At 38.1% G+C, this 27,953-nt stretch overlaps 1 protein-coding gene and 1 long non-coding RNA gene across 2 annotated transcripts; one reads left to right on the top strand and one right to left on the bottom strand.

The window, feature by feature from the left end:
* Positions 1 to 1,370: 1,370 nt before the first annotated feature.
* On the bottom strand, positions 1,371 to 16,075 carry LOC131366519 (uncharacterized). The gene is made up of 4 exons (XR_009206831.1): positions 15,936 to 16,075; positions 15,513 to 15,599; positions 7,764 to 7,853; positions 1,371 to 2,621 (listed from the first exon to the last, which is right to left on the bottom strand). It is a non-coding gene; the product is annotated as an uncharacterized LOC131366519 (long non-coding RNA).
* Positions 15,523 to 26,220, top strand: tlx3b (T cell leukemia homeobox 3b). Its single transcript, XM_058411022.1, has 3 exons — positions 15,523 to 16,149; positions 19,239 to 19,479; positions 24,184 to 26,220. The coding sequence occupies exons 1-3, from the start codon at positions 15,717 to 15,719 to the stop codon at positions 24,386 to 24,388; spliced, it is 879 nt and encodes a 292-aa protein (XP_058267005.1). The 5' UTR covers positions 15,523 to 15,716; the 3' UTR covers positions 24,389 to 26,220.
* Positions 26,221 to 27,953: the final 1,733 nt, after the last annotated feature.

Raw genomic sequence — 27,953 nt, 5'->3', positions numbered from 1 at the left:
ATGTGGAGATGACATGTGGCTGGGTTTGTACAAATACTACGATGAAATTATGGGCGAACAAAAAAGTTACACGATCGGTCAATACACACGAGGCATGATTGAGATGTACATTTCGGTGATGAGCTCAAATATCTTCATGTGGTCATGGAAATTACCAGGAAATTGTTAGAGCACCACCTGCAGTACTGGAGCTCTCGCAGGCGACAGCTCATACGAAAACGTGGAGAGTGTGAGAGAGCTTTAAATCTTGTGAAAGTGGTTTTGTCTCAGGGTAAAATAACAATTTCACAATTACATAGGGTGGCCAGAGGTAGGCCAGAGGGAGGCCAAAACCAAATTATCATTGTTGAAACCTACCTATTAGTTTACATTCGCAACTTCGCAAACTCAGTTGGATAGATGACAGCATTCACTTAACCAGTTAGGCCCACATAGGTCAGTCAGAGGTCAGGGCCACCCCAGGCACTCCATCAAACACATCAACATTTTCTGTATTTCTCACATTTAGAGGCCCACGCTAATAAAGCTAAAGCTAACATATTAACGTAAGAGTGAGCTGTACAGCTAAGATGTCGGTTAGAAGAGGACCAATCACATTAGCAATAATAAAACTTCTAAATGAAGTGCATTAATAATGCTAAAGCTGTGACAGGATAAAGTCATCACAGCTAATGAAGCTAATGCTGTACCTTCTTCTGCAATGCTAACAAATCTGAGTGACTTCATGCTAATACTGCTACATCTAGTGACATAATTTGATTCGGTAGCGAGAACGTGTAAGATAATGAGATCATTTTGAAGAGACACAGTGCAGAGGTCCGATAGGGGGCGTCAGTCTGCGGAGGTTGGGGGGGACATGACCTCCTGCAGGTGGATGTTTGGGGGTCACGCTGCTCTGAGACAGCTGGTCCTCACACCAATCAGCTCTGCACAGCCAGAATCAATTAGCACCACGAGAGGAGGGGGGGCTTGGAGGGGCAGCAGTGGGGTATGTTGGGGGTTTAGGGTAGGGTTGTGGGGCAGAAGTGAAACACACCTGGCCCGTCTCGGTGTCCTCCGAGTCTCCTCGTCCGTCTATTCTGCCATCATTTGTCTTCCATTGTGTCTCAGATTTATTAATGTTCTTTATTCAATCGTCCCTGCCCTCTTTTCTTCTTTCATCTCCCTCTCCATTTCTCTCTCTCTTTTCATTTCTCTCTATTTTAAAGATGTGTGTTAATAACTTTTAAATAGTCTGGCAGCACAGGGCCGGAGGGCCACTCACTCCTTCCTTTTATTGCTTTGCCACTCTCACCCCCCCCCTTTTTTCTTTTCTTTTCTTTTCTTTTCTTTTCTTTTCTTTTTTTTCTTTTCTTTCAAACCATCCCCTTTTCTTCTCTCTCTCTATCTTCATGTACTCTGTCCATCTCTCTCTAACCGCAATTCTGAGCGGATGAATAATTTAGTCTCCGACAGCAGTATGGGTAGCTCTTTCTTTCATTTTTATCTTCTCTATATCCTGCTCTATACCCTCTCTCTCTCTCTCTCTCTCTCTCTCTCTGAATGATATCCGAGTGTATATCCATATTTATAAAGACCTGTGAAACGGCTCATCGCACATTCCGCTTTATGGAGCCGTTTAACTCAAACAGAAACATTGCATTAAAGCAAATCGCCTTCTTGTAAAACACACACAGGGCGATGAATATTTATGGAGCGCTCAGCCTCGACTCTGTATATTGTCGTGTTCCTGTGAGGGACGATGCGTGTGATTAAGAGCGTAACCTCTTCCAACCCTGGACAATAAAACTCCCAGAGTGCAAAGCGCTTTGTCTGTTTATACACTGCTGCTTGGGACACTATGGGGGACTTTTTGCTTACGTCAGCCTTTTTTTTCCATTTAAAATTTTTCAATAAATTCCATTGGCTGCTGATCACTAATTTGTTTAAAACTTAGCACCTTGTAAGAATGCTTTAAGCTTTGCCCACTTGCCCCAATCACAATATATATGATCTGATTATATAAATGTATCACTAGAACAAAAATCTCAGTTTGACACTCGTGTCACTTCTTTTCTCACTTACGCTGTAGCAGCTATAACTTTCTATCTCAAAGGTAATAAAACAAACAAACAAAATAACCCTGCAGTTCCTGTGGAAAACTTCCCAAATTTACCTTACTGGAGACCCCTTCTGTAAATATGAAATAAACATCTCTTTACAGAAAAATTCACCATATCAACAATGACACACATTCTTTTATCCTTTGATCCTGCTGTTGCTATGGAAACGATAACCTATCAGAGTGAGCGCAATAATATAAACCTAGTGCTAATGTCAAAGCTGCTGTTTTAGGAAACTAATCAACATCTGATGACCAATCACAAGCCAGAGCTCAGTGTGAGGGGTGTGAGGTCAGTGGAAATGTGAACAATATTAAAGAACTGTCACGAAGAAAGTGGCAGCTGAGGATCAACCATCATGTTGCAGTAGTTTAATAAGTGTTGTACGAAGATCTCTCTTTCCTTCTCTCTCTCTTCTTCTCTCCCTGTTTCTGTTTAAAGGAAGTGTATTAGTAACTTGGGCAGCAGATGGCTTCGGAGAAACTGAAGTCCTTGCACAGATGACCAGCAGATGTCAGCCTAAAGAGAGAGAGAGAGAGAGAGAGAGAGAGAGAGAGAGAGAGAGAATGAGGGGAGAGACACTGAATGATAGAAACATACATAGAGAGAGAGAGGGCAGAAGAGAGAAAAGTAGTGATTAGAGAGAAAAAGACAGAGACACAGAGAGACAAAAAGAGTAACAGACGAGAATGAGAGAGATAGAGAGAGAGAGAGAGAGAGGTCCTCTCCCACTCCGACACTAATTGCGTTTTCAGAGCAGAATTGAGTTCCGGAGAGAAAGAGAGAAAGGCCAGAGGCTTTTCATAATTGTATCGACAGGAAAATGAATATGATGAATGGCGTTCATTCGGCACGTCCTGGATTTATTGTCTTTTCCTCAGGGCGTTAATCGCCGTGGAAAAAAAATGGGGAGAGAGCGAGAGAGAGAGAGCGAGAGAGAGAGAGATGTATTGTATACTTTCAGTGCTCTCCAAACTTACAGCCCGTGTCCATTATAAACTTTTCTCTCTTTGTGTGTGTGTGTGTAGTAAAACGAAGGCTTTGATAAGCATGAGCCTCACGGCAACACACCGATTGGCATTTTCCCAACATGGACAAATCTGTTTATCCTGACAGAAGGATATTAACGTCTCAACTTTGGACATTGTTGCTTATTTTTCGTTTAGTTTTTTCATTTAAAAAAAAAAGGACACAAAGATTAGAGAGCACTTGGTTGTGCTCATACTGCAACCTTCTATAGCACTCTCCAAACCCCTATACACAACTCCCCCCCCCACACACACAGAAGCGCATGTGCTGCAGTTAAATGCGGTTGTGGATGCTGGGATTCCAGATGAATGCGATGCTCATAAAGTGTGTGTCTGAAAGCCATCCATCATGGAGATGTCTGAGGGAGCGAAGAAGCACAAAGCACAAACTCTCTCACTCTATGTGTGTGTGTGTGTGTGTGTGTGCAGAAAAAGTGCACACCATTCTTTTTTTCCAGTCATGAGGGTGTTATTGGCGTGATATTGGTATGTGACGGTTTTTCTGCCGTATTATTTTTATGCTAAACCGGGTCAGTTTTTTTCCTCTGAGGTTTATTTTTAACACTCAATAATCAATGAGTCGATATTAAAGCATGTTATAACGATATAAAGCGTTCTAACAGAGTTACCGAAGGTCTGCTTCACATCACGTACTTCAAACTAAATGCTTTATTTTCTGCATAAACAGGAAATATCTTGGAAATGATCTTTATGTACTGTAACGACCTCCGCTGTGTTTCAGAGAGCAGTTCATCTCAGAATTCCTTCCATTTTACACACAGTAAAAAACTAGGTACCTGATACTGGAGCTACGACCTTAACAACAAGCTACATTTATTCCTCAATTTGCTACTTTGTTATACAGTTCTGGAAAAAAATAAGAGACCACTGCTCCAATCTCCAGATTTGAACCCTATTGAAAACCTCTGGAATGTCATCAAGAGGAAGATGGATGATCACAAACCATCAAGCAAAGCTGAGCTGTTTTGCAAAAAGAGTGGTATAAAGTTCCCCAACAGCAATGTGAAAAACTGGTGGAGAGCATGGAGCCAAAACGCATGCAAATCAGGGTTATTCCACCAAATACTGATTTCTTAATGTTATTTAGCCAAAGCATTAACACAATTTGTTTACAGATTATTTGCATTTTGTTTTATTTGAGTTCTTAAAGCTCTGCAAATACCGCATGATCTTGGGATATTTTGATGTGTTGTCATTTCCTTTAAATATACACTCTAAATAACAATAGTTATATTTTGAATTTAGGAGAAATATTGTCAGCAGTTCACAAAAAATGAAACAAAACTGTTCATCTCACCAATACATGAACCTGGAAGAAAAAAACATAAGAAACTGATTATTTTGCAGTAGTCTCTTATTTTTTTCTCTTATTGTGTGTGTGTGTGTGTGTATATATATATATATATATATATATATATACACACTGCCCATGGTAACAAAGCTCCTCCCCCCAAATCTTGTAAAATGATTGACAGGTGACTCATCCAAACACAACCAGGATTAAAGGATGCAGCTTTAATTGTTAATCATTTTAACTATTTTCCTGGTTATTTGTAGAAATAACGAATGCAGGCAATCACCATTTACTCATTTATATGTGTTTATAAACATTATGAAGAGGAATAAAGCTAGACTTCCTATGAAAAGAGATTCGTCTAAATTTTGCAAATTCTATATGTGATGCACTTAAATACAGGAAGGAAAAAAGAAGCATTATATCAGATCTCATCAGAGGAACAGAGGCTAAATACGCCGTGACTTTCCTCTGTAAATGTCTGATTAGTTCCTGATTATCTCCCTGTTTGAAGATCTTGACCTTTGACTTCACTACAATGAGAAACATGTGTATGTATACCTCAAATAACAACACTAATAATAATAATAATAATAATAATAATAATAATAATAATATAGTTTTGGTTTGGTTCAGACATATAGAAAAAAATATAAACCTAAGAATAAATAAAAATATATTATGCTTAAAATAATAATAATTTGCTAATAAGAATAAATTATAATATATATATATATATTATAACGATACTTTTCCATTTTTGAGCTTCAATACAATTTTGTTCCACTACAAATCTACCGCTACAAACCTGTTCCACACCATCATAGAAATGAAACGTATGATTTATAATAATAATAATAATAATAATAATAATAATAATAGTACTCCTATAGAAATCAAATCAATCTGCTTTTCAGAAGATTGTGGCCCTAATTTAGTGTAACACAAATAATTTAGTTACTTAAATAATACCGCTTTACTAAAGTCTGTTAAACTCTGCATGTAATTATTATTATTATTATTTTTTAAAAAGATGTATGTAAAAGATTTTTTATTACTTGTACTCTAAACTAGCTTTGTTTTGATTTTAATTTTCAGAAACCTATAGGCATGATGGCTTTTCATCATGAAATTGCTGTTTAGCTTCGTTTTCTTTGACATCAGTCGAGGAATTTGCTTTGTTGGAATTTGTTTAAACACAAAGACCAGCATCAGGGGACAAATTAACTGCTAAAATGTTTTCTTTGAAGGAAAATTAGTATTTACATATTAGAATAGTTACAAAAAATAACTGAAGAGTAAAATTCATTACAGCTGTTTTTAATTTCAGCTGATGATGGTTTTGTGGAAATAATGATATTGGGAGAACTCTAAAGCAAGTGTTGTTTATGTTACTTGGGATTTCATCAAAATGCACCAGAAAATGATTATATTAAAAGATCAGGAAGCTTGTGTCCAACAAGTGAGCGTGTTAAAAAAAAAAAAGATTCACATCGTTCAAGAATATGGAGAAGTTACAAAAAAAGAGAGACTTGTTTATATATGAGTATGAAAAAGTAAAAAGGTTATAGGATATATCCATTAAGACATGAGAAGAATTTGAGAATCAATCCAGGAACAGAAGACAGGAAGAGATTTAAATTAAATAAATAAAAAGAACAATCAGGCTCTTTTGTCCAAAAATAAATTATTTAAAAGGTGGTAATTATTTAAAAAAAAAAGTGTTTACAGGGTCAGAGAGGAATGAATGTGAGGAGAGAGCGAGAGAGAGAGAGAGAGAGAGAGAGAGTGAGAGAGAGAGAGAAAAGTGCCCTTGGCAATACTAAAAGACTGTGTGTGTGTGTGTGAGGGCAGGTGGGAGAGCAGGGGGAGGCTGGTGGATCAACAGCTTGCTCCACCCTGAGGGCACAGAGAGACGTCTCTGCCAACGAGAGGGGCAACGCGCCCGCCTGGTGGCAGCTGGTGGCCCCCCTGCAAACACACACACACTCACACTCACACACACTCACACACACACCGCGGGAGGGGTGAGAAGGTCAAAAGGCCGTCGTTAGGAAAACAAAGAGAGTGCACGGCCACACGCCGGATAATCTGCTTTTATTGAGTGCCTCCGACAAGGCCAGCAGCGAAGAGGACATTGACACCGCGCACACACACACACACACACACACACAATGAGTTACACACTCATGTGTCATGAGGCAGGAGTGTCTGAGAAAGTGCCAAAAGGCATCCAAATGTATCAGCTACTAGATTATACTAGATTATACACAATTGCATAACAAAATGCACTCTCTCTCTCTCTCTCTCTCTCTCTCACACACACACACACACACACACAAATATTGACTGCATCAAGTTTGTTATACCATCTACACAAGGTGTGATACAAAAAGACACATCCAGACCAAAGTTACATTTTTCCCTTCTTCTTACCTTCTTCTTCTTCTTCTTCTGTCTTCTTATTAACATGTGTTTAAAAAATTCAGGATTCTGTCTATCTACCAGGACAGAGAAGCAGGACCATGTCAATAAAACACTCACAAGAAAAAAAACATGCCCTTAGTTAAACACTTATGCAAATAACATGCTAGAGCTTACAAAGAATTTTATTTACTTTAAATGTCGAGAACATGAATATATTATAATATTAATGGGGGGGGGGGAGAGGGAGAGGCAGACAGAGAGACAGAATGAGAGACAGATAGACAGACAGAGAGACAAACAGACAGAGAGAGAAAGACAGACTGAGAGAGAAACAGACAGACTAAGAGTCAGACAGACTAACAGAAATACAGACAGCAATAAAGAAAGACAGAGAGAGACAGACAGTAAGACAGACAAACAGACAGACACAGAGAGATAGACAGACAAAGAGAGAGAGACAGATAGACTGACAGACAGACAGACAGCAATAAAGACAGAGAGAGAGACAGACAGGCACAGAGAGAGAGAGAGAGAGAGAGAGAGAGAGAGACAGAGAGAGAGGCACTTAAAGAGAGACAGATGTTGTATATAGAGAGACACACACATATAAAGACACATATAAAGAGAGAGAGAGAGAGGGAGAGAGAGAGAGAGGCGCTTTACTTTAAAATTTAAATTAAATTAAACGTGAAAAAAGAAATAAACTGTGATTTCTGCCAACAGAATAAAACAAGTTCAGTCTTGAAGTAATCTCTTAATGGCATTTTTTCGCGTGAGGTATTTATGCAGCTAATTGACGCACATTTTTCAGCTGATTGGATAAATAAAGCGCCTCATTGTCCTGCAGTCACACACTGACCACACAAACATGCAGTCACTTTTTCCTCTCACCTTTTTCCACATTCCTTAAACTCACGGAAGAGAAATCCTGAATCTCTGGAACCTTTGTGAGAAGATTCCACCCTCTTGTGGTCTTCATCCCTTCAGGAAAAAAAAAAAAAAGTCTCACATCTCAGAGCAGGACAGAATGTTAAAGTTTATTACAGCAGAACCCATGGAATTCTTGGTTAGCGGTCGATGCTAAGTGTAATAACAGTGTAATTTTAGGATTTCTGAGTCATTTCTTGGTAATTTACCAACACGTCTGAGGTAAATGTTGACATTCCTGATAATTCCGTCTCGTTGCTATGGCAACTGCATCTTTCTGTTATCAGTATAAATGTCTTAAAAGCTACATGGTAGCTAGTGAGATCCTTAGCCTTACTCATTAGCTATATTATGTTTGGCATCTCTGTTTCCAATTGCCAAGCAACCGTATTTTTATGACTTGATTATATCTAAATGAACATTGAGTGTGTGTGTGTGTTTGTGTGTGTGTGTGTGTGTTAGAGAGAGAGAGAGAGAGAGAGACTGTAAAAAGCACACAATATACACTCTGTCTGAATAACTGCAAAGCTCAACACTGGATCGCTAAATGTCCATAAAATCTGCTTAAAAAACTAGCATGCGTGCTATCGGCTCTAATGCAGATGTATTAGCATTAGTAGCTTTATCAAGTATCATTATTTGCATTAGTATTGTGTAGCATTAAATCAACAGTATTATACTGACAGCTTATATACTGCTGTACAAATTATTAGCAGTATACAATTAAGTTGCTTGTCTTTTGGTCATGATGAAGTGAGTTTTAAAGCTGTGTGAATTGTGTGTGTGTGTGTGTGAGAGAGAGAGAGAGAGAGAGAGAGAGAGAGAGAGACTGTAAAAAGCACACAATACACACTCTGTCTGAATAACTGCAAAGCTCAACACTGGATCGCTAAATGTCCATAAAATCTGCTTAAAAAACTAGCATGTGTGCTATCGGCTCTAATGCAGATGTATTAGCATTAGTAGCTTTATCAAGTATCATTATTAGCATTAGTATTGTGTAGCATTAAATCAACAGTATTATACTGACAGATTATATACTGCTGTACAAATTATTAGCAGTATATAATTAAGTTGCTTGTCTTTTAGTCATGATGAAGTGGGTTTTAAAGCTGTGTGAATTTTTGTGTGTGTGTGTGTGTTTGTGTGTGTGTGAGAAAGAGAGAGAGAGAGAGAGAGAGAGAGAGAGTGCTCCTGCCGTTTTGGGCCTGAGAGCCGTGACCTGCCGTCTGCTCTTTCATTAGAGCGAAGCGCAGTCACGCATTCAACCATCAGAGCAGCAGTTCTGCACTCCACACCACTTAACATCACAGAGCAACACACACACACACACACACACACACACTTGCACAGGAGGAGCCCGCAGACAGTCTGTTTACAGCTATGAGGCTAATTTTCACAAAACGTTTCACTAAATAAGGGTTTAATCACGCACTTGGCTAAATAAAGGTACTGAAAGATGTCTCGGTTCTTGAATTGAAAAGAACCTTTGGATTAAATCGTTCTCAGCTCTAATGTGGCTGTTTGTACGGCGCCCTCTGACTCTCAGAGGCGTCCTCTGTCTTTTCCCATGCTGTCCACAGGATGAAGCGTTTACCAAACCACAGCATTTCAACATCAAACAACACATGGAATCAGACTCATCTCCCGACATCAACTGGTTCCACACACACACAGACACACACACACACACTGATGACAGGGGAGAACTTCCTACTGCAGCTCATCTCCACTCTGCGTGGCGAGTTAAACTGTCTCTCCGTCTCTCTGCGCAATGGAGCGTGTCTCATCCAGACATGTAATGGAAGACAGACGTATGTGTGTGTGTGTGTGTGTGTGTGTGTGTAGGGGGGTAGAAAGAGACATAGAAAGAAAGAGACATAGAGAGGACACACACACACACACCAGGAGACAGACATAGAGAGAGATAAATACATATATAGAGAGACAAACACTTACAAAAAGAGACACATATATAGACAGAGACACACCCACTGATAGAGAGACACACATCTAGAATGAGAGACACACACATGTAGAGACACACACACACATATATACAAAAACACACAAGCACACACACACACATTCAGACACAGACACACTGATATGTACATATATAAAGAGGGTCACAAATGGACAGACAGAGGGAAAATTGTTCTGTGTAGAACCCAAAGGCAGGACAGGTTCTACACAAGAACACATTTACTAAACTATGAATGTGAAACAATACAAGGATAACAAGAAAAACTAAATGTAAATGTATGTGTGTGTGTGTGTGTGTGTAGGAGATCAGTTTGCTCCCTCAGGCAGATCCTCTTTAGTGTTTTGTAGCTAAATGCTCCCAGTGAGCAGGTTACTGTGCAGCATGTCCTCATTGTCTTAAACAGCTGTCCATTGCCTGTCTCCCCTCACATCCTCCTCCTCCTCATCTCTCTCTCTCTTTCTCTATCACACACACACACACGCACACATACACACACACCAGGGGTCTGCTTGTGTTTAAGGATGTCCGGGCCAAACTCATTACATCTGTGAGCTGATACAATTTCTCACTACACAGACAGACAGAGTAAATAAATTAATATTAGCTATTAAAAATAGCTAATAATAATAATAATAATAATAATAATAATAATAATATTTGTTTATTTTTTATTATTATTACTATTATTATTATTATGTCAGTTTTAATAAGCATGTTTTATCTGTGCTGGACAGAGAGAGAGAGAGAGTGAGAGAGAGAGAGAGAGAGAGAGAGAGAGAGAGAGAGAGAGAGAGAGAGAGAGTGTGTGTGTCAGAGAGAGAGAGAGAGACAGCACTGATTTGTTGTACATATCGCTAGCAGAGTAAGACGAGTCCATAGAGGCGTCTACAGTGACACTCCACTCATGTGTGACCATATGGCGTGTGTCAGTAGGTGAAGGGTGGAGGGTTTAGTGTGTGTGTGTGTGTGTGTGTGTGAAATCATTCAACAGCACAATATTGTGTATTATACAGAATGATTATCATTTTTGGGTGGGAGATTAAATGTGAGAAAGATTGCACGCACACACACACACACACACACACAGACAAACACACACACACACAGACACACAGTAAACCCTCCAACCTTCACCTATCCCTTCACCCTCCACACACAATCCAAACCTACAGCATGTAGTGTGGATTAAAGGGGGGGAATAAGAAAGACCAAAGAAGAAAGAAAGAAAGAAAGAAAGAAAGAAAGAAAGAAAGAAAGAAAGAAAGAAAGAAAGAAAGAAAGAACTTCAAGGCAAATATAAATACTGAAAGTAAAGTGAAAGAAAGTAATCAAGAAATAAAATATAAACAAAAAGATAGGAAAAAAGTCTGAAAGGGAAAGGGGGGGCAAGGAAAGAGAACGTAAGGAAGAAATAATGGACACCGGAAGACAGAGAGACAGTCCACGTGTTCGTCTCTCTCTCTTTCTCTCGGTGTGTAAACTAAATTAAAAGCGGCTCCATTACAGCGCGCGGATAATAAAGCTGGAAAAACAGCGCGAGGACACAAAGAGAAGCAGTGAAGGGCCGTTTCGGCGCGCGCGCTTTATCTTTATGGGCCGCTTTACTTAATATTTCATAGGAGCGGAGAGATAGCGCGAGCCGCTACACTTTCATTAAAGCGCGCGCTTTTCGCTCGGAGGGACTTTCTTCACACCCGGTGTTTTTTTTATTGCAATAACAGCCTTGGTGATCTCTCTATCTCTCTCTTTCTATCTTTATCTCTCCTTCTCACTTCCGCGTCTCTCTCACACTCGCTTTTTTGTCTTTTTTTATTTTGATAATAAAAACATACCGAATCTCTCTCTCTCTCTCTCTCTCTCTCTCTCTATCTTTTTTTTTAAATGCACTATTACTTACTGCGCGAGCTTTTCATATCACGGCGTCGCGGCAGTTTTATCTATTGCGCGTCATTTATTATTCAAAAAGAAGCCGCGCGAGCCTCCAGTTTCTAGAACGTTGGGCAGGCGCGCGCAATAAAAACACTGCCGAGGGCGGGAAGAAGAAAAAGCCGAAGGGGGCGGGGCAAGGGTGAGCACGCGCGTATCTTGCTCATAATTACTTCTATGAGTGGAAGGCCGGAGTTGGGGGAGGGGCAGTAAAAGAACGCTATACTTACGATTTTAATTACGATTAAATTGCGTTTTGTGAGTCGCAAAATTAAGCAGCAGCCAATTTCGATATGGATTTTAATCATTTATGTTTTAAGAAAGTGTGTGTCAGTATTAGCATAACTGCCTCCAGCTCACACAGCTAACCGCTAGCTTATTAGCATTCAAAGAAACTGCACAGTACATATACACTTATACATAACTGTAGAAAGTATTCACACTCAGGCCCCGCCCACAAGTAAGAGATTGTTTTACCACAACCTTTTGAAAAACAAAATCTCGTCCGCACAAGGGACAAGGAACCTAAACAAATCAACGTTTCATGCTAAGCTAATGCACAACGGAACAGAATGCAGAGATTACATACAAGGGACCTCTATCTGTCGATCTAAGTAATTGTGGCTATGTCAGGCTAAGCTAGCTGAAGTACGTCTATGTGCAGTTTAGCAAACAGTATTAGCTGCTTGTTTTTTGCAGTTACCATGGCAACTAACATACTAATAAATAATGTGACATTAGCAAATATTTTCACGTAACAGCTGGAATGTGTAAAAAGTTAAAATGTAATACAAAATAAGTTTAGCCCTAAAACCAACATGTTAGATCAATAAACCCAAGACAGACACAGCAGTAAGTCAGGTGATCCTTCAGGGTAGAATTTGCTCTAGCTGATGTTTTCCTCACAATGCTTATTTAGCTAAATAAACACAATAGAAGCAAGTTAAAGAGTGTTTTCTTGCTAACTTTCCAGACCATGACCTCAGTTTAATTTAATATTATGTCACTGAGAAGAAAAAGGGTGTAAAATATACATACATCATTTAATAGCACAGATAAAAATAAATAAATTAAAAAAGATTCAAAGAAGGATTCATTTACAGCAACTGAACAACAGCATTTCTGTAATGAATATACTAAAGTTTTTACTCATCAGAGCGATGATCGATGCTGTAGATGAGCTTGAATCTTTAAAATCCTGAAAACTGGGGATTTTTTAATTGAATTTGATTTTGATTTTTAATGAATGGATATGATGCCCAGATTAAACAGATAGTCACCAGTGCTTAATTAACTGTTTGGGAATATTGCTACTACTAATAATAATAATAATTAATAATTAACCAGCCCGAGCAATAATGATAATAATAATAATAATAATAATAATAATAGTAATACTACTACTACTACTACTACTACTACTACTACTAATAATAATAATAATAAGAAGAAGAAGAAGAAGAAGAAGAAGAAGAAGAAGAAAATTGAAATAAATAATGAAGTTAAATGATTGTTATAGTAAGTGTAGTGTAGTGTTATATTACAGTATATGATGATTGGAATAGTTACTCATTTATTTACTCTACTACTACTACTATGTAACAATAATATAGTTATTTTTATATAGTATAATAATAATAACAACAATAACTAATAATAATACTTAGTTTCATTATTATTATAATAATTATTATTATTATTATTATTATTATTATTATTATTATTACGTCATAGTCACAAGAACTGTTTGACCATATGCACATCGTTGCAATGCAGCTTCTGTTTCGTTTAGTTAAGGACTTGATGGCGTCATAGAAACGGTGTGAAACAAATAAGCTGCTAAATTCCGGCCTAATAGTTAAAAAAATTATATTATTAAAATCTATACTCAGACCACACCATCACCTCCACCAAAAGCAACCGTTTTCCTTCTTGGTGGATGAAGGGACAGTTCTGTGCAGTTTAATCACCGCCTCAGCTACAGAAGAGTGCAATTTGAGACACAGCCCAAGTTCTTGCTCAGACACACTAACAACCCTAACAACAAGTGACACTGGAATGAAGTGAACATCTTCAGCCACTGGACTGAGGACCTCCTCTCTCTCTCTCTCTCTCTCTCTCTCTCTCTCCCAGGGGAAAGGAGCTTTTTAGCATCAGCAGCACTCGCTAATGGTCTATTAAAATATCAACTCCTTCACAGTTAACCGGATTTGCTTCTCCTCCGCAGCCCCCTGAAGCTAATCAAACGCAGCAGCTTTGAGCCGAAAAGAGCCCAAACTTAATCTGGTTTAAGCGCCGCTTTTACACGGGAGCACTTTGGCAGCAGATCGTGTGTCCCAGCGGCCACACACACACACACACACACACACACACACACACACACACACACACACACTAAAACGGCGCCTTAATTGGATATGACAAGTTTTTTGTGCTTCACTAATTGTTTCAATTAAGAGCCGTGTTAAAACCACTGTTTAATAAATGTTCAGCGCATCCTCTCTGGGTATAAATATCACCTCGCTGAAAATCCTGACTTGCAAAAAATAGATATATAATTATGATCAAAGTCATTCAGTGTTAGGAAAAGAAAATGTTTTGATTCCATATTTTAATTTAAAACATTTAAAGTTATATTTTATATTTCAAACAGCAGAAAAAATAGTTTTAAATGAATAATTATAATAATCTCTAATTATACTATACATCTAATATTTGAGTAATATTTTCCTCTTCACTGCTCTCTAATGTTTCCTTCCAAACACAAAAATCGAAATAAATAAATAAAAAGAAATCTAATAATTTTGGAAAATAGAACTAACAATGGTGTCAATGTACAAAAATATTCATCATGTTAAATGAAAAAATAAATTTAAATAATATATAAAATACAAGTTAAGTAAAGTCTATTGACTGAATTGCTAACCACCAGTTACTAATTAGCTAGTATAATTTCCTAATAAAAATATTTAGATTTTTTTGGTCCATAGCCTATTTCTTTAATTTACTTAAGCATCTAGTGTTACCTAGTGAATTCTGAATGTTAAATATACATGTATGAAATACTTTATTAGTATTATAAATTATTATTATTATTATTATTATTATTATTATTATTATTGCTGCATCAATATCAGAATTATTAATCAGAGTTACATTATTAAAGTCGACTCTACAGCAGGATCAATAAATAAATTCCTTTCATGCAGTAAATGGTGATGGTGGAAAAGCCCAGGCTGCCCCGCGCTGCTGCTGCTGGAGGCGATGTGAAGTCCGGATGGTTTTCTAATGACGCCGCTTTTAATACACACCGGCTCGAGTTTCTTATCCGACCGATCGATGCAGCTCACACACACGAAAACCATCAGATTAGCTCGTGCGAGACATCTCGCGCTCATCTGATTAACCCTAAACGGTTGGAGAACACCAGTTCGTTTTGTTCTTTCGTTTCACACACACGCACACGCGCGCACACCAAGCGTCATATTGCACACACGACACAAGTCTATCATACGTTTCTGCAAGTTTTATAAACATGAAGCAATAAAGTGTAACTAAAGCTCTGAAATAAAATAACAATTATCCCTTTAAAAACACTTTAAGATGTCCGACAGACAAACAGTTACAAGAAGACAACGTGTAGGATATTAAAAAGGGGGGGAGAAGAAATTCCACTCCCGACCAATCAGGGAGTGATGTCATAAAGCGTCCACCAGTCAGTGCGGAAGAAGACATAAGTGACCAATCAGAAAAGAGGGGAACATAATGAATTAGGAGGAGCTAAAGAGCAGCAGACAAACCTGGGACTGTGTGTGAAATCGGTCCAAGTCCTTCAGCCAAAAAAACTTTCCATGCTCGGATCGACGCTGGCTCGTCCCCGGAATCTGCTACATCCAAAAAAAAGTTAACAGGAATTTAACACGCAGTGTCCTTGACAATTAGTCATCTAAAAGTGGAATATAAGTTCCCAGAAGGGTATTCGCTCAGGTTTGTGGAAGGAGAGGATGGACCGAGCGTCAAGCTCCAGCCCCACGGGTCAGACATCTCAGCCTGGCCAACACGAAACAATCAGCTTCGGCATCGATCAGATCCTCAGCGGTGGAGAGCCGGAGAGCCAAAAACAACGACAACAACAACAACCGCAACAACAACAGCAACAAAACTCGACACAGAACAGTCCGGACAGCGCACACGGTCACCGAACGGCCAGTCCGAGTCCTTACCCTGCTCTCTCGGGAGCTTTTCACGGTCTGGCCGCTCCGTATGATGAATCCGGTGCGTACGGCCCGAACTTCGCTCTGGCGCCCGGCGGCGTGATCAGAGTCCCGGCGCACAGACCGCTCACCGCCGCCGTGCCGCCCACCGTCCCCGCGCTCAGCGGCATCGGCTTCCCCTGGATGGAGAGCAGCCAACGCTTCGCCAAGGACCGCTTTGCAGGTACCACCACCAGCATCATTCTCATCCTCAATATAATTTAGAAGCACAGAACAGCAACACATTCTATAAAACACGCATCAGTGCGCCCAGGTCCAGCTGGAGCTCATCTACAATCAGAATGTTAGTTACTTAAAACAGATGAAATCACTCCTAATGTGTGCGTCCAGCTGGTCTTAGCTGTAGAAATGTTACACAATTATTATTCATTCAACACTAAAAACTTCTGCTTTGTCTAAGAAAAAAACGTAGGACGTTAGACTACTTTCTGTATGACTGTGAATGTCTGAATCCTTTTAGTTCACCTTTTCCTTGTTAAAAAATACAAATCCCACCAGTCCCCAAATACAATTAAAAAATATGGCACGGACGTGTTTACTTGAACTAATTTTTTATTTATTCATTCATTTTTTTTACAGCAGAAGATACATTTCATAGATTTTTGGAAATAAACACTTTGAATAATCAAGAAGAAATTCAAAATCTCCTCATATGTATTATTTATTTATCCAGAAAATCCGAATTTATTCTCCAAATCCATGAAAGAATTTTAAAGTTGTTTTTCAATGACTAGTGGTACAGTACACAGTATAAGGCTATGCTATTATTTGTGATTGAAATATATTTTAAACGGTTTGAAAGGCAGCAGAAGTCAGCAGGCACCTGATGAGATATTTGGATGTCTCTTCGTCTGTTTTATGAGCACAGACTTCATGTGTGTTAAGATGAGGCTGGATTCAGTAGATTCATGGGACATCAGGCTTCGAGCAAGTCAATTTCTCACAAAGAAACCTTATAGATCACAAGAAATAAAACGTGCAGGATTACATTTATATCATTTTGACAGATTTTAGGAGACAAAATAAGTATGCTACAGGGGGACACAACACTGGAGTTTCTTTTAGCTGATGTCCCATTATAATGCATTATGCATAATATGCACTTAATATTAATACATGTGTTTGTTTCAGTAAATGCACGAGCGGCTAATGGTGCTGTATATTTTTCAGGAGTTTAATCTTCTAACTTTTTTTCCAGGAGATTTACAGCTTAACACATTTTTTTGCGTATGCTCCAAATTACACAAAACACCGCAGTGACAGCAGTGAAGTCTTCACAATAATCCCCATGAGTATTGAATAAAACCTTAAAAAATCTGAGGTATTAATATTTATGATGTACCAAATCGTTAATTCATGCAAAACAACAACAACAGCAACAACAAATTTACAATCAGCATTAAGCTCCTATATTGGCGTCCATTAAGAGCAGCTGGTTCACATTTAGCGCAAATTCATAAATACATAATGTCGTGTGTGTGTGTGTGTGTGTGTGAGTGAGTGTGTGTGTGTGTGCGTGTGAGTGAGTGTGTGTGTGTGCGCGCGCCGCGCTAAAACAGCGCCATATATCGCGCAGATTGATTTTTAAAAGGGAAGCAAATGGATAAAGGAATAAAAAACGCTGTCATGTTTTAGAGTTCAGCTCCGGTTTAAACGCGCGCGCGAGGCCTTCTCCGGTGTCTTTTATACATTCATCACCAATCCGCTTTATGGAACAAAAAAAACGGGCTTTATAAAAGACGTATCAATATTTCAGCAGGGTTATTTATGGATGCCCCACAGGCCTGAATCAGGTTCTGTCACTTTAAAGAACACACACACACACACACAGAGAGAGAGAGAGAGAGAGAGAGAGAGAGAGATGGAGGAGGCAACATTGGTGCATTATTGCGTATTTTTCTTGCGTGTCTAGAAATTATAGAAATTATAGAAATCATATTTTCTTTTAAGTTGTAAGTTTGTAGTCTGATTTTAACTTTTAAGTTCTAGTTATAAGACAAAACAAAGGCACATATACAATTTTAGGTATTTTATGTTACAAAAACCCAAGACCAAAAAAACACCCTTCTAGTGTGTAGCATTTATTCATTAATAAGTATTCACTTTATAAACGTCTGCATACTTTCCCGGAACCTAAAAACAATTCCCACAAACGTAAAAAAAAGATTTATTTTCTTTAAATAATTAGATTTGTTTATTTGTATTTCACTTTTTTGCCATATAGCTAGCTTGTAGAACTTAAATCGGACCTCCGTGTATTTCATTTCCTCTCACGCTGAACAGCAGCAAACATTCCACTCTTAAAGCACTGGGGAGAAGTTGAGTGAAAACGAGTAATAAATTATTAACAACGATTTCCTCTATACGATCACCCCCCCCACACACACACTTTTGCAGAATAAATGTAACAATGATAATGAGACAGACTTCAGAGTGATTATAAGGGAAAGTGACAGATGATATGATACAAAGCGACTTCTATATCGATCTTCAGTGAATATGGTTCTGTAAAAAAAACTCGTATTTTTTTTTTAAATGAATGCTAATTCTGGAGATATGATTGGGGATTTCTTTACTCTTTTAAACACACACACACACACCTTCTCAAGTAAAAAATATTATATAGATAAATAATATTTGTAAATAAAATGACAATATTGTTTGTCATTTTATTTACAAATATTATATATATATATATATATATATATATATATATATATATATATATATATATATATATATATATATATATATATACACATACGTGTGTGTGTGTGTGTGATTTTATGAGTAACGTGAAAAACACGTGAAGGCAAGGCATTGTGAGGCAAATTGCACGTGAGTGTGATCATATGCGAAAAATGACCTACATATGGAAAATTGATACGTGAAAATAAATGAACATCGTGAACAAAATTATAAACAGTGTGAAACATAGAAACACGCGAATGATGTTACAAACATAGTCTGAAAACGACGCACTCACTACATCACGTTTCTGTAAGAGGAAGCAATTCAGCGCAAAGGAGAAAATTAGAATTTAGTTTGTTATACTTTCTTTTTTTTAAAGTGAATTTCTTGCCTGCTTATATTCATAATGAATCAAGTATTTCGTGTTAATCATAAAAAATCAACTAATGAAATAATAACATTCCCGCATACACAAGTAGGCCTCTGTTTATTATATTTATTCCAAGACGATTTAAGACGTCTGGACGATTTGGAATAAACTTCTCCTTTCCTGTCCCTCAGCTGCCCTAACGCCCTTCACCGTGGTCGCGCGGCGGATCGGTCACCCGTACCAGAACCGGACGCCGCCCAAGCGAAAGAAGCCGCGCACGTCGTTCTCGCGCGCGCAGATCTGCGAGCTAGAGAAGCGCTTCCACCGGCAGAAGTACCTGGCCAGCGCAGAGCGCGCGGCTCTAGCCAAGACCCTAAAGATGACCGACGCGCAGGTCAAAACGTGGTTCCAGAACCGGAGGACAAAATGGAGGTACGACAGAGAGATGCACGAGAACTATCGCCATGTTTACACAATTCTGCAGCTCGACGGCGCGCATGGATCATCAAAAATGTTCTAAAATGCAAATTTATAGGTTACGTGACTCAAAAAACATATAGAAGATCACACTTACTATTTTAAGTTGAACATTTATAATTAGTTTAAATGTGTATACATATGTGGATTAAAATAAAAGTTCGAGCTAATTTTCAAACGTCCCCACAATGAAGCTCAGACATTTCTACGTTTCAGTGTTAAATCCTACATTACTCTGATATTTAATTACAAAAACACACAGCCATTAACTTACACCTATATGAAGCATACACGTGATGATTTTAATAACTTCATTAATAGTTAACGTGGACAATCACGTGGCCTGCAGCAGCTTGTGGAGTGTCCCAACATTAATTTTTCTCCACAATGTTCCATCTGCTTGTTCTGTCCAAAAAATGTACAAAAATATTTAAAATATAGGTAATACATCATATAAATCACAATAAGTGCATAAAAATATTCCTCACATTCATTGTTAGACTTCACCCTGAGTAACAAAAGGACCACAGTTTGCATTTCCAGTCAAGTTGGAGCATCACACCTACACCTTTTATACCTTTACTGTGCATGATGGGAATGTAGTGAACCTTTAAACATGATTTAAGTTACACAACTGGAGGTTGAGGACCACTCCTCTCCATTTAATTAGCTCTAGAGTAATATTTAGAATAACACTACACATTGCTATGCTACTAAAGGATACACGCTAAATGTGAACTCTGAACACGAAAAGGTGTGCTCAGAGAGAAGAACTGTTTTTTTTTTCTGCCAGTGTTCATGTCAGTAATTTATTTATTTACTTATTTTGCTGTAAATGAGATCACATCTAAAGGGAAGTCTGTTATGTTCCCATAATATTTTGCTTATTTCTTTGTAACTAGGTGCAAAAATTACTGTACAACACTTTAGTATTCCAAACAACAGATTAGGATTAAATGCCGAAGATTATTCACGGATGTTATATGAACCTGCTGTTTATGTTTAAGACAGACTTTAAAAATTCTGATAGTTTGTAGGATGTTTGAAGAAACACAGCTGCATTTTGGATTATAAGTCGACAGATTTCAAAACCTGGCGTGTAACTCCGATACTGTTATACCTTCTCCACGTTGTCATCATTCATGAGGTAATGCTGGGTTTTACACAGATTCTGTACAAAGTAAAAAAAAAAAAGATTCCGAGATGTACATTTATGAATCAAAGCTGTACTGTATTGATCTGAATCATATACTGGATCAAATCATATCAAATCAATGAATCATATTGTATTGACTCAAGTCATATCGAATTGATTCATATCGTATTGTATAGAATCCTAACAAATCCTAGCAGATTCAGTGGAACTGTCTAATATAAAACTGTCACTTTATGAATTAAAGTCCTATGAAATCATATCATATCACACTCGATTCAGCTGTATCATCAAATATCAAATCACGGACGAATCAAAATAGCATCGTATAATGTCAGAGCAAATTCAGTATCGATAAAATATCTCATCAATCCCGTATCGTATCATGAGGAAGTCTGAGGTTTACTCCTCTTGTAGATGTCACTTTAGAGCTGCGTTCCTGTTTTGTTATAGAACAGGACTAAACGCAGTCAGCTGCTGCTTAACCGTCTGGCAAAACATCAGCACAGATCCACATCTGGCCCAGGTGCTGATTACGACATGACGGAAAACACAATCCAGCGAACACGACAGGCCGCTGAGCGCGTGATGGATTCGGCAGAGTTTCAACATGGCGACTCTTTAACTGACATTAACTTCCTCACGAGCTGCAGTTATTTTTTACGACTTAATTTGCAGAGTATATATATTTAATGTGCACCCTGTTGTTTCCACCCGTCTTACATTTATTCTGATCTTTAATCATGAGCATTAAAGCAAAAAAGTCACGAGGCTCATTTAAAGATTTTATTCTGCAGAATCAGCAACTGGAATGTTGAACGTTTTACGCAGTGCCACAATGAGACAGCAACAATGGCAAGTGCTCGAGGAAGAAACCATGGCATAGAGGAAGATCACTCACATACACACACACACACACACACACACACACATATATATACACACGTCATGTCTAGCACATATGATCAGGAGAGTAATACCAGGGCCAGGTTACTCCCTGATCACTGCATTGTTCATTGAAGCAAACACGTGACATCATGTGATTCTAATCATGTGATAAAATGCTTTTAAATGAACCCACATGACCTACATGTCAACAAACAAACAAACACGCGAACACAGAAATAAATAAGAGCATATGTGAAAATAAAACACGCCCTCTCTGTGAAAAAGTTACAATATATAAATAAAAAAATACGTGAGAAAATGTAAAAATCCTGCCCTGTATGTGAAAACATACAAGGAAACACACAAGTAGAAAAATGCATACATATGTAAACAAATAAACAACAAACAAATGAATAAATAAAAAAAACATGCAGTACATGTGAAATAATCTGCAAGTGTTTAAAATCCAGGAGGCTAAAATTACACATGGCTTTTTTGTAGTGTGTGTGTGTGTAGGAGGTATTAGTTTCACTTTACTACTGTATATTTTAACTAGTCATCATGTCCAAAATCTAATCAGTGAAACTGAAACTTGTCTCTGTCTCTGATGTGTGATAATTGCTCTGAGTGTCAGAGGGAAATGAAGTGCAGCTATAACATGACCACCAGGTAGATTTACATTCCACGCTGCAGAGCCGGAGCTCACAACACACACACAAACACAACACCACCACTAACACACCATCACAAACACCACCACATTAACACATAACACCACATTAACACATAACACCACCACACAACACAACCACAGAACACAACAACACAACCAAAACAGAACTCAACCAAATCACAACATTAACACGACACTCAAACAACCACAACACCTACACAACACTAATGTAACACTAACCCAACATTAACCCAACACTAACCCGACACTATTGCAGCAGTAACGTAGCAGTATCGCCGCCCTGCAGGACCCGGGGTGGAGGAGGGGAAGATTTAGAGCAGGTTTAATTGAATTTAACAGGAGTGTAAATAAAACAGCCCCAGAGAGAAACCAGGACGTTTGCAGCCATGTTGTCTTCATTACCTCTGAATAGCAATAAAACACGCTAACGTTCCACACGCTCCACAACTCTTTAGAAATGATTTATTCTCAGATATTTTGGTGTCTTACACTAACCATGCGTGCGTCCCTTGATTTATTTAGCAAACGTCTGTGATTTCTGTGCAAAATGCCTTCTTAATGTCGACAAACGGAGAAAAAATATACAAAGCAGCTACATTTCCCATGGCGAGTGCAGAGTAAACTTAACTCAAAGCACACACTCAATCTAGAACCCTTAAGTGTACACGTCCTTCAGTGGGGCCTCGGGGGAACCTGTGAAGATTCCACACACAGTCTTAAAGAGAAGCAGCTAGGAAGCACAGAAACCTGGAAAGAACTCAAATTCAGTGAAAAGTGGAGGTTTAACATGTAAATATTATTTATATAAAACAACAGATGAGCAAGAGATGGACCGCAATTTTAGACAAAACTATTTTGATTTATTTATTTTGTTATTATATTCATTTCTATACATTTATACGGTACTGATAAGCTCTAAAAAAAAAAAAAACAAACTCATATAGACACGGAGTCATGCACAAAAATATGATTCTGCAGCAGTATTTATATTTAATCTAATAAAATGCTATACAAAAATACACCTACACTGCATTTATACACTAAGTGTAAAGTTGTATACATTTTACACACTGTATCTTAAGTGTAGAAATGTAGTTACAGTACACACCCCAGTGTCCTGTTACACACAGTTATTGATCGAATTTAGTCGAATTTTGTGGTTTTATACACATCCCAGTATTTAATTGTCTTTTAGAGCTTATTTAGAAAAATATTACTGATATTTAAATGAAAATCTTCTTCATGTTTCTGTGTTATTATATAGAATTATAATTTTTTTTGCACATTTTATATATGAAATATCAAAAAAGTTCTAATAAAATTCAAAAATATTTTTAGCACCCCAACACTTATATCATTATATCCTTAATCAATCAATACAATCATTAAATGTATTGATTAAAATAACATTCGGATAACTGACATTCCTCTTTGAAGGAAGTTTAGAAACAATGTGCATTTGAATAAAGTTCAACCTCGAACCGTATAAAAACAACGTTCTTCTTCCTGAACAACACGTGCTGCTGAAACTGATAATGTCCAGGATTCCCAGACTGCATGAACACAACACTCGACACGACACAGCTTAAATGATGGGGAGAATAAATAACACTCCTTTTTTATTATGGTTTTGAAAATGTTTGACACTGAAGGATAATTGAATAATTTAAAGCTTGAAATCATTTTCTTCTTCCAGTGGCAGTTAGCAATTTTGAAGCATTTATTTTTTAGAAAAGAAGCAAAAAAGATCAGGAGAAAGAAGAACTGTAAAGAGGAAAGTGTTTATATTTCAATCTTATATTTGCTTTCTTATAAATCTGCTGATATTTTTGTTTGCTAAGATGTTTTTAGAAGATATTAAAGGTAAGCGGTGGAGTCCAGATCTCTGATGCTGACTGTGTGTGTGTGTGCTCTTGTTTGTCAGACGACAGACGGCGGAGGAGCGCGAGGCCGAGCGACAGCAGGCCAACCGTCTGATGATGCAGCTTCAGCACGACGCCTTCCACAAGTCTCTGAGCGAGCCGCTGCCGGCTGACCCACTCTGCATGCACAACTCTTCCCTGTTCGCTCTGCACAACCTGCAGCCATGGGCCAGTGAAGAGGGTGGAAAGCTCACTGCGCTGGCGTGAGAGCCTCACTACAAACACCCCGTATTACCCCACCCACACTACCACTCCCAATCACCCCTTCAGCCCCCCCAACCCCAGCGCCTCACTCTCTAATCACCATGCAGCTGCATCTCAAAGAACTTCGGGACGTTTTCTGTACAGAGCAAAAAGCACACCTCCGGAGCAGAGGACGAGCTCCACAACGAACACACAGACACACGCAGAGCTGCTACAGTCAGAGACTCAGCAACTTTCTATCTATCTCTCTATCTCTCTTTCCCTCTCTCTCTCCATCATCTCATCATGCTGAGGGAACGCCGCAGAGACACATAACCGAGGATAAATTATTCACAACATGACCTCCCACGGCCCCTACAATGGGCAATTTGAACATAAAGCTAACAAGGACACACACACACACACAAATACACACACACACAAGCCTGAGAGAAATCAGTACTGCTTACATTTTAGTAAGGGTCAAGGGCTATTCTGCTGTTTCATCTTCAGTTTCTAACAGCTGAAGAAAGCGCACTGTGATTTTGCTGCACAAAGTTAACGTTTAATCAACCAATCACCTTCTTGAATTTATGACATCACCAAACTAGATAAAACCTTGAGCTGGATTTTACCTGAAGTTAAAAAAAAAAACTCTCGACCATCTAGTTTTCCGTCAGTTGGCTGGCTAAGGAGCGCAAAACAGACTAAATGAACAAATGCTTTATTTTATCTTATCATATAGCTATAATAAAAGTAATAGAGTGAGATTATAAATCAAAAAACTGTTTTTTTTTGTTTTTTTTTTTAAAATACTAATATAAAAAACTAAAGTATATATTTAATATACTTATACTGTATTTCACAGTGAACACGGCTACACAATATAATAACCTGAGGTTTGCTAGCTTGCTAACACTCACAGAGCCTGGTCTTAATCACACAAAATCGTTGTTATATTTATAGAAGTAGCTATATTTTATTACTATATGTTAGAATAATATTTACATAGCATCTGGTTTTACACATGAAGTACACTTTTACTGATTTATACACAATATAAAAACAGCCGAATGTTTGCTCTCTCGCTAGCAAACATGGCTACCGGTTTTAGTTACATCACGTGACATCATGTAGCAGGTGCAAGGTAAGATACAGTTTTTTCTAACATTAGATTAGCTTACTGCTGAGGTTAGCTAGCTGCTTAGCATCAAATAGCTAGTACTACAGAGGCAACATTGGCATTAGGAGAGGCTTATTTGGGCTGCTATGGCAATTTCTTTTTTACGCAAAATGATAGAGAATTAGCAAATAGATGAAAAAAACAGGATTATTAATATATTTTATAGAAATATCAGCATGTACTATTTAGCTTGAAGTTACAGGTGCCTTGATGCTAGTTAACTGGCTAATGTTTGTGCAGCGTGCTTGCATAACGATTATATTTTGGACTCCAACCAGAATTTTGTGCTAGACAATAAAAAAAAAACCTTAAATGGTGATGTCATAGGATCAAGTTTGCGAGCAGTTGATCAAACTGTAACGCCGTGACTCGACAAAATCACGACGTGTGCCAGTGACGAGGCTCATCTCATTTTTGTTTCGTTTCTTTTTAAATCATAAGGCATTATTTCCGAAACGATGAACGACTTTCGAGACTCTTATAAGAAAATGTCTGTACAGTGCTGAGGCTGTGCCATGAAGAGATAAGTTATATACAGTGGTGAATAAAATGTTTAAAGATGTTTCTAAAACACTCTCGATGCATCCAAATGAGGTGTAATATACAATGTATTGTAATTCATATGTAAATAGCTGAAAATGTAAAATTAAACCCTCCTTTTTTCTTTGGCTTCTCACTTTCTTTGGTGTCGTTTTTGCAGATCATCAATTCTCCACTCAGATGGTGAGGATGAGAGTTGCGCTTTAACTGGACACTGTTATGCACGCCGCAGCACTGAAGCACTTAGGGCCTCGCACTCAGATAAACGCTGGCTCCTGTGGGAGCGTAAACACGGCCCCCAATTTCCCACCCGAGTGCTGACTCTCAGGAATTGACCTGCCAGAGAAAGAGAGAGAGAGAGACAGAGAGTGAGAGAGAGAGAGAATGAAAGAGAGAGCCGGTGGGGGCAAATGGAGCGACATCCATTATAAAGCGGTTTAACATTAACATTAAAATCCTGCGTAGGTGAGTCCATCGTTCCGTTGTAAAGCTCACTGGACGTTTAACAGCAAACAGCCGCCATTAATAAACACTCAGAGACTTAGCTAATCCACACAGGAAGGCCTCTGACCTCTCCAGGCCCCCCTGTAGGTCCACAGAGACAATGACATCATTCAGAGAAAGTGAAGTCTACAGTATGAACCTGTGAGCAGCAGAGTTTTGGCTCCACCTAGTGGCTGAAGCGAGTAAAACATAAAAGTGACCAAGGACGAAAATGATATTTATAATATGGAGACTTTTTTTTTTTTAGTGTTTTTCTCCTCGTCCCACATGCTCTTAAATCGCTGAGGTATTCAGGTTGTCTCTAAGCCTGCAGTACCACAAAGGAGCAAGTAGGTTTTCCAGCTTTAATGTGGTATTATAGAGGACACACCCATCTCTGCCCTCGTTAGACAATTAAAAAATAGATTGTTCCTTTTAACTATTTTACTGCTTCTGTGGATTAGGGATGGGCAATAGCACAATTTTTTTAATGTGATACGATACCGATACGTTCTGTTACAATTTTAACGATACCTATACCATTTATTATATTAAATGTGAATGTGATTTTTCAAAATATGTTATGTTAATTTGTGTTATGTTAATTTTTTAGAAAAAAGATCATTACATGTAAAGGCAAATTATATACACATACTGGCCATTAATAACAAATTTATTAGAAAAGCAAAGTCAAAATGTTTAAACAACGTTCTTACCAAAATATTGATTAAATAACAGAAATCTTAATAAATACCAACAACATAAACTCTTCATATTTTCACTTATTTCTTTTTTGTAAGCCGGACGTTTTTTTCTTAATCTTCAAAATTCTATTGTACTACATATTTTACAAAAAAATATTGATTAAATAACATAAATCTTAATAAATTAAACTAAAATACCAACAACATAAACTTGTGCATACTTATTTATTAATTTTAAACAGTTTTTCCACCATTGCAAAGGGTCCTCACTTCTTGGGATCACATTTTCTTCCATATATCTGCGCATTTCAATGTATGTGTCTGTATTGGCTGTGTGTTTCCCCTGGAAAGCTAACATACGTGTGTCAAACTCCTGCCATAATCCTCCTTTGGATGTTCAACAGTCTGCACCCTTCCATTCAGTGTTTGCAGCAGGTGACTCTTGTGGCACTGACAAGGCTGTTCCCATAGTGGTGGCTGATGCAGAGGGTTCACTGGTTGTTGCCTGTCTGTGCAGGGCTTGCATCTCACTGATAAGCTGTGATTTAATGTTTTCTACATTTCCAGTATCACAAAACACAATGTTTTTGAACCTAATGTCCACAAAGGTGTTGGCTGCATGAGTATAGTTGAGCTCAATGTTTTCAAAGCGCTGTTTGAACTGTGTTGCAAGCTGTAA

The sequence above is a fragment of the Hemibagrus wyckioides genome, linkage group LG16 (genome assembly GCF_019097595.1).
Source record: "Hemibagrus wyckioides isolate EC202008001 linkage group LG16, SWU_Hwy_1.0, whole genome shotgun sequence".
Classification (NCBI taxonomy): Eukaryota; Metazoa; Chordata; class Actinopteri; order Siluriformes; family Bagridae; genus Hemibagrus; species Hemibagrus wyckioides.
Note: the sequence above shows the minus strand (reverse complement) of the source record. Positions and strands in the feature narration are given on the sequence as shown.

Excerpts from the sequence above, each read along its gene's own strand:
- tlx3b (XM_058411022.1), top strand. The coding sequence starts at position 15,717 with ATGGACCGAGCGTCAAGCTCCAGCCCCACGGGTCAGACATCTCAGCCT. Across the intron at positions 16,150-19,238 it reads CGCCAAGGACCGCTTTGCAG|CTGCCCTAACGCCCTTCACC; the intron begins GTACCACCACCA and ends CCTGTCCCTCAG. Across the intron at positions 19,480-24,183 it reads AACCGGAGGACAAAATGGAG|ACGACAGACGGCGGAGGAGC; the intron begins GTACGACAGAGA and ends CTTGTTTGTCAG.